Source organism: Musca vetustissima, unplaced genomic scaffold (genome assembly GCF_032173495.1).
Source record: "Musca vetustissima isolate MV318-11 ecotype Yass unplaced genomic scaffold, APGP_CSIRO_Mvet_v1 utg50174, whole genome shotgun sequence".
Lineage (NCBI taxonomy): Eukaryota > Metazoa > Arthropoda > Insecta > Diptera > Muscidae > Musca > Musca vetustissima.
Genome location: NW_026884483.1, coordinates 734 through 9,128, shown reverse-complemented (window position 1 = coordinate 9,128; position 8,395 = coordinate 734). Strand labels below are relative to the sequence as shown.

General features: G+C 32.5%; 1 protein-coding gene across 1 annotated transcript; it reads left to right on the top strand.

Moving 5' to 3' along the window:
* Nucleotides 1-4,360: 4,360 nt before the first annotated feature.
* LOC133331481 (RNA polymerase II-associated protein 3-like) lies at nucleotides 4,361-7,973 on the top strand (the record flags this gene model as incomplete). The annotated part of the gene is made up of 6 exons (XM_061539873.1): nucleotides 4,361-4,531; nucleotides 4,586-4,932; nucleotides 6,729-6,937; nucleotides 7,003-7,502; nucleotides 7,563-7,848; nucleotides 7,916-7,973. Coding segments are annotated over exons 1-6 (1,571 nt in total), but the record flags the coding sequence as incomplete, so codon positions are not given.
* Between the last annotated feature and the right edge of the window lie 422 nt (nucleotides 7,974-8,395).

Sequence of the window (8,395 nt, the reverse complement as noted above, 5' to 3'; positions counted from 1 at the left end):
ACATTTCGGTATGAATCTAGGCACTGACGAACGAAAATTAATTTTAATAATTTCATAATTTAAGTTCAATGCTATCATCCAACTACAGTAGATATCGGATATAAGCACATCTCATATAAGAAAGATTATCAAAAACACCGAGCCTTTTAACATCTAATCAGTGTTAAAATTGTTGTATAAGAAAAAACACTGATATAAGAAATGTTTGTCAAACACCAAAGATGACAAAGGTATTTGAAAACATTTCATATAAGAAAATATGTAAGATGGTTGGCCAATTTATTAACATTGAAACTGTTTTAAAACATAAAATAAAATACATTTTTATTGTATTTGAAAGAAGATTATTTATATGAATAGAAACATATGTACATATTTTAGTCAAACTGAGAACTGATTTTAATTTAGTAATATTGTACTTTTATATGCGTATGTACGCTTTTATTCGATAATTCCATATAAGAAAAGAACGTATATAAGAAAGAAATCGCCGGCTTTTTTTTAGTTTCTTATACCCGATATCTACTGTATTTGATCCTAAATGCACTGCGAGAGACTAAAACAATTTTAATTAACATTCTAATTGTTATGTTTTTTATTGTTTACTAATTGTAAAATTTCAATTTGTGTCTCATTAATTCTCCTCTGGGGCAATTCCAGCATATTATTGCGAAGCAAATCGAAAAAAAAACTTTCAAATTCAGTTTGTTGTTGTGATACATCATATTTCCTCTCCATACAGTGTAGAACTTCTGTCAATAAATCGTAATTTTCCCTTCGTTTCCGAATGCGCTTGGAAGGAGTTTCTAAAATGTATCAATTTATTAGTAGCTTTTTAACTAATATATAGGCACTGAAATGTAGGCAAGAATAATTTTATTTGACCAGCAATAACAGCTGTACACATAGAGAAAAATCCTCCAAGTAATGGCACTTATCCGATTAAATCAGTAAGGAAAGAAAAATCGGCATTCTTTAATTTATTGTGGAATTACATACAACCTTTAGGTTTATTTGGAAGGACGTTTTGTACGCCAGTCCCTTAAAATCGAACGAAATTGTATAGAAGCTATATTCAAAAATGGGCCCATTAGAAGCGAACTTGGCACTCCATTAGAAGCGAACTTGACATTCGGAATTTTATTCCGGAGCTATCGTAAGCACTAGAAGGACGGACCTGGTTTTATTCAAAATAAATCGAAATTTATGTGAGGTATATACGGTTTTTTACATCCCCATTTTAAACAATATACACCAAATGTATTTTTATGATGGATATGTCATTACTCGGATATGGATATGTTATTACTTCAAAGTTTTTACCAGTTTCAATATCGCTACTTGAGTCGTTTATATTTGAAATTGTTCTGAAAGTACAATATACATATTTGTAGATAATCTGATAGATATAATAATATTATTGCAACTCACTTTCTCGATTCCATCATACTTTGGAGAAAACTCATTGGCTCCATGAGGCGCCATTGCTTCCTAAAAGATCCTCGGGATCCTGATGATTTGTTGTTTAAATTAAGCTCTCGTGTCTTGCATTGCAAAGCTATAATAAAGATTTTCAGTTTAACAATTGTTTCATTTGATAATCTATATGAAAAAATTACTAAAAATGCCCGACGATCTTGAGCGACTTGGTGAGGAGGGAACAGAAGAAATGGTCAAATATTCTCCACTTCGAACATGTAGAAAAATTATAAAAAACCGGTTACTACGGACATTTCAATATCAAAACAAACAAATTTGGAAAATCGATAGGAGTTTGGATGGATACTTTGCGGCATTTCGACATAATGATGTTCGTCTTACCTGTACTGCATAATTCTATTGATATTTTTTCCCAAGTTCTTTCTTTAAATATGAGATCCTTATAAAGTTCATTCTGTTTATTCCACAGATTTGGTTGATGGCGCACACATTCTATTAAATTCTCGCTATCCATCTTCAAAAAAAACTAATTAATTGCCTTAAAAACAAAATAAACTTACCTTTTCCAAATTTGTATAGCCTGGTGAATAATATTAAACGATTTTCAAAATACATGTATTTACCTTTTGAGGTGAATAAAATCGTACGCATACGCATGAATTTTGGTACGACCCTTTATTCGGCCAAATTTCTCGAGTAAAAAGTTTACAAAGAAAAAGACATTTTGTTTTGAGTTCTCTTGAATTTGGTTGAACAGTTTACAAGTTTTGTGGGTTCAGGAACGGGTTTCGAGTAAAAAGTTAGAAAACTTGTAAAATTTTTAGAATCTGGAACGGAAATAATGTCTGTCAACAAATTGGTTTGTTTGTTTACAAATCATAACGAAACAGCTGATAAAATGTCAGCTGATGTTACTGGAAAATGTTTACTAAGTAAATTTTCCCAATAAGAATTGGCAAATACTCAGTAACACAACTGGCAAATCTCTCTCAATTCGCCCTCTTTTACTGAACTTTTACTTAAACGAACAGTATCCAGAAACAGTTTGCACAAATTAATGAGTAAACGAGCATACCTGATGATATAAAGTCAGTCAGCTGACATTTGTTTACGTTTGCATACAGATTTCTATTTCCATCCAACTGATCATGGCCTATAAATAAGGTCACCAAGGGAGACCAGCTGATTATCGATACCTCTCAAGTTTGCTGTCAAAATGCATTATTGTGAATTGACTTCCATTATGAAAACGTAAACAAAGTCGAAATTTTTGACATTAGACTTGAGAAAAAACAGCTGTTTTCCTATTTCGATTGCTATCTTGGTGACCTTATTAATAGATCTTGCAACTGATCAGTATTTCCATAATTCTAATAGGAATAAATCTCCATGTGGAAAAAAGTTCTTCTAAACATATCGCTCATATGCTGCAAGACAGACATAACTCAAAAAACGAGATGTTCGAATAACTGATGTTCGCTATTCTCTTACACACTCTAATTGAGAAGCTGGAGAAATGTGAGTAAATTGAAAACTTAAAACACATTTTGTGCAAAATCGTTTTTTTTAGTTATGCTTTTTGTTTTAAAATCGTTTAAGATTCCTTATATTTGTTGAAAAAAAATTAAAATTATTTCCAATAACATTTTATGTAATTAACCCTTTCAGTGTCAAAAAAAATTTTTGTCGGAATAAAAATCTAAAATTTTGTATTTAAAATCATATAAAGGCATATAATTTAGGAAAAATAGCAATTGTCATTTTAACCCTTGGACAGTTTTGTCTGTTTTTCAGCAAAGACAAAAACATCAATAGTAACGGTACATAGGATAACCGAAAAATCGCAAATAAAGAGAGTACTTTCAAATGTCGAATATATTCGACAAAAACACTGAAAGGGTTAATTTTTCAAACTATTTGAAATTGTTAGATGAGTTGAAAATTAAAAAGGGTTGCCATTATTCCTTTCTCAAATGAGACTACCTTCTGTAATTATGCCATGCTAATACGCCCAAAAAGACCGAATATGTGTAAAATGTTCGACATCAGAAATCTTAAAAGGAGAGTTAACTCTTAAGGGCTAAGCAGAATGCTCGCGTTGAGCCATCCGTTGCGTTATGTGTTATCGAAAATACAACAACCACAAGGACGCGATAACAAAAAACGCTCAACGCGAACATTCTGTTTAGCCCTTTAATTTTCGATATTATCTATAGTTTTTCTCCGATTACTTTCCTAGTAATCTACACATAAAGGCCGATATTTATAATTTTTGTCACAAATTTAACCACCCAATGAGAACTCAAAATGTTAAATTAGAGCAAACAACGGCGAAATTGTATCTAAACTCAAAAAACGAATTGGACTATACTAAAACGATATGGATAATATTTGGTGGGAAGATTTCTCCGAAATTTCGAAGGAACCGTTGAAAAAAATTTACATAATTTTACAGTGTTAAAATCAGTTGAGCATCATATGTTAATAATTACGTGGCCATGACCTATTTGGTCTGGAATTTTATATCATATTTAGCAAATTATTCACAATATAATCGTATCAAATCGAATTTCCCTATTCTTCTTAAATTTGATTATAATTCCTCAACAAACTCCTCACATTTAGCAACGAGTTGCCAACTATTACGTATGTACCCGTTTCACTAACTACAACCACCATTCACGTAACGTAACGTACAAATGGTTATCCATTCCTCGAGTAACCACACATTGTATTGGCATGACAGCACAGAAAAGAACCAAAACAATAGAATTTATTTTGACAATTCTCGAATTGTGTGAGTTTCCCGCACCTTCTGCAAAAATACAACGAACGTTGTGAAGCTAAACAAAACATTTTTGCACAAAGGAGAAAAAATTGAAATAAGAAACCCAAATAAATAAGACAGAATAAGCTAACAATGGAAACGGCACGTAAATCATTCGACATCACCAATCAGGTACGACAAAATGCCGAAGAAATTAAAAATGCCATGAACGATTTGTATAGCTGGGAGAAGGAAATCAAGGATAAGGAGAAGAAATTGCAGAATACACCAGCCGCCAGCAATGACATTGGAGATAATAAAATTGTAAGTCATCTTGGTATTGGAAAGGACTTTTATTAATGTTCATCTCTTTTGTAGTTAAATACAATGCCACTTCCACGAAGTCACATCACAGAGCAGGTCTCTAATAAAGATTCAACATCACAACAACAACAACCATTAAATGATTTATCCGGTGGTGGTAACAAGGGAAAACAACAACCGCAACAATCATTGGAATCACCAACTGAAAAAGTGGACACGGCATTAGATCCCATGGCCATGAAACACAAGGAGGCGAATGAAATCAAAGATCGCGGTAATAGTTTTGTTAAATTGGGTCAATACGACATGGCCATTGAGGAATATAACAAGGCAATTGAATTGTATCCCGATGATGCGATTTATTACAGCAATAGGGCATTGTGCTATTTGAAAATGGAAAGGTAAGATGTAGTTAAACAACAAATATTAATAAATATCATTTATTTTTTGTTGATAGGGTACATTAACTTGGGTTACTATTATTGCCATGGTCGCATGTGTATTTAAAAGTAACAAAATAGAAAACATGTACTAGGGCAGTGTAAAAAAGTACTAAAGGGAGAACTGATAGAAAACCAGTAAGGAAAGTAGAAAAGTCCGACTATATGATACCCTTCACCACTACGGGTATATTAAACATGACTATTAACATGAAATTGGATGAAATAAAATATGTGATATTTATCTAACTGTGAATCGACTTCAAACAAATATCAATAGGTCATACGTTGGGCTATGTCTGTACTTCTACAAAACGCAACTACGTAATTATATGTTCAATTTTGTACGTTGTGCAAAATATGATGTCAATCTGACTAACATGAGGCAAAAATATATATGGAAGTTATATCCGAATATGAACCGATTTCAACGGAACTTGTCACAGGTTAGGTTATACTAATTTCAGTACGTTTTGTTCCTATCAACCATATATTGGATCCTTGGTGCGTCTATTGAAATCAATCTATAATATAAGGGAGTTATATCTAAATCTCAACCGATTTTCACGAAACTTGGCACATATCAGTCATAATTGAATTATTTTATCTATAAAAGAACTGAAGTACGTCCTACATCTAAAAACTAGCTATAGAGTAGCTTAAGAAGGACTTCTACCTAATGAATAACATAAAAGGATATTTTAGCAACAGAATGTCAAATTGTTGTAGGTGTTGTTTTTCTAGTTCTAGAAGATCTGAAGACCATGTAACTAAAGAAGAGCTGAGGAAAATCTCCTAGTTGTAGAGGAGCTGCAAAAGTTTTTTTTAGATATGTAAGGAGTCAACAAAAGCTGAACAAGATTCTCCCCAAGGAGCAGAAAAAGGTCTCCTATCTACGGAAGATATCAGATTTAAGAAGATATTTTAAATATGGTAGAGATATTCCAGCCTAGAATAGTTGAAGAATGTCTTCTATATAGGAAACAATATTCTTTAAGAAATCCACGTCTGTGTTGGTCCCTGAAAAAATATTCTTTAAGAAATCCAAGCTTGTGTTGGTCCCTGAAAAATATTCTTTAAGAAATCGACGCCTGTGTTGGTCTCTTAAAAAATATTCTCTTAGAAATCCACCTCTGTGTTGGTCCCTGAAAAAATATTCTTTAAGAAATCCAAGCTCTTGTTGGTTCCTGAAAAATATTCTTTAAGAAATCGACGCCTGTGTTGGTCCCTTAAAAAATATTCTCTTAGAAATCCACGTCTGTGTTGGTCTCTTAAAAAATATTCTTTAAGAAATCCACGTCTGTGTTGGTCCCTTAAAAAATATTCTTTAAGAAATCCACGTCTGTGTTGGTCCCTTAAAAAATATTCTTTAAGAAATCCACGCCTCGCCTGTATTGGCCCTTAAAAAAAATATTCTTTAAGAAATCCACGCCTCGCCTGTTTTGGTCCCTGAAAAAATATTCTTTAAGAAATCCACGCCTCGCCTGTATTGGTCCCTTAAAAAATATTCTTTAAGAAATCCACGCCTCGCCTGTATTGGTCCCTTAAAAAATATTCTTTAAGAAATCCACGCCTCGCCTGTATTGGTCCCTTAAAAAATATTCTTTAAGAAATCCACGTCTGTGTTGGTCCCTGAAAAAATATTCTTTAAGAAATCCACGCCTCGCCTGTGTTGGTCCTTGAAAAAATATTCTTTAAGAAATCCACGCCTCGCCTTATTAAAGAGTTTTTCTTTAAAAATCTTTCAATAATTTCAGATATGACGAATGCATTGACGATTGTGATCGGGCAACAGAAATCGATAATTTAGCAGTGAAAGCTTATTATCGTCGCATGCAGGCAAATGAGTGCTTAGGCAATAATATGGATGCCCTTAAGGATTGTACTACAGTACTAATGATTGAGCCCAAAAACAGTGAGGCAAATCGCAGCCTGGAAAGGATTAACGAACGCTTACGTAAAAATGGTATATTTCAATTGAAATGATTGCAAATTTCCAAATAATAAAGTCATTTCTTATTTTTTCCACAGCGAAAAACTCAAAAGGTCCCAATTTCACAAGTCTGCGTAGCAATGTTGTGGATATTTTACCCATTGATAAGCCAGCCTATAAACGTTCTACGAAACCCTTAAAGCGTATACCAATTGCTGATGTTGTTGGACCGAAAGAAATTAAAAATAATGATTGTCTTAAAATGTCAGATGAGGATATTGATAAGATGTTTAATAGTTATAGCGGTGTTATTAAAGAGATTAAAAATCCCGAAGAAAGACTTAAGGCCAAAGAAAATGCTGCTGCTGCGGCCAAACAAACAAAACCTGTTGCAGTGGATAATAAGGATAATATAAAACACAATGAAAATAAAGAAAATGTAGAAGAGAAATCAACTTCAAAGGATGCACAACCCGAAAAGGCACACAAAGAAAATGAAGTTAAGAAAACTAATGAGGCCAAAGAACAAGATTCGAATAAAATTGAAAGTGTAAACAAGTTGACAACAAATATTGTTGATGACAACATTAACTACAATGTAAGTAAGATAGTTTTTTATCAAATCTCAATTTATTTAAAATATTTGTATATTTTGTAGCGTCCCCTACCAGAAGCTCCAATATCCTCTGCTCAATTTTATTCCAATTGGAAAGAGTTATCACCACAACATAAATATGAATATCTGAAAAGTATTAATCCCAATAATGTGTGTAAAATTCTGGGAGCTGGTTTTGATTCCGACACCCTAACCGATGTCATACGCACACTACATGATTTCTATTTGCCGACAAAGGATGCAACCTTAGCTAAAACTCTACTGGAAGTTAGTAAAAATAAACAGGTGCCCATTTTGTCATTGCTAATGTCCAATGAGGAGAGGAAGGGTAGGTTTGCATACTAATGAAAATGAAGTACATTTTAATTATTACTTTTTTTTTGTTGTCTTTTCAGCCCTTTCCGAAATTGTTAACTCTCTGAAGGGTGACAGTTCTTCGGATGCAGCTGCAGCGCAAATAATGAAAAATTTCAATTTGAAATAAACAGAGCTATCAATTCAAATTGTTTCTCGGATACATATTCATTTCCTGCCTTCCCAAAAAAGAAAATTAGTATGTTAATTTCCTTTTTTCTTGTGGTATTAATTCTACTTCTTTTTTTGGTAATACTTAATAATTATACATATAGAATAATTTTTCCAAAGAATTAATGTTGAAAAATATAAAATTCTATTCTAGTTACAAAAGTGTGAAGAACATGGAGAAATCATTTATGCTGTTGATTGACATATTTGCATTTAAAGTTAATACAACGGGAGACAAATTCACGATACAATACTATATACGAACATTCATATTGAGAAAGAATGAAAGTTTCAATGATAAATCAATTGATAAATCACAAAAAAAAAAAAAAAATAGCTGTGCGGAGAAC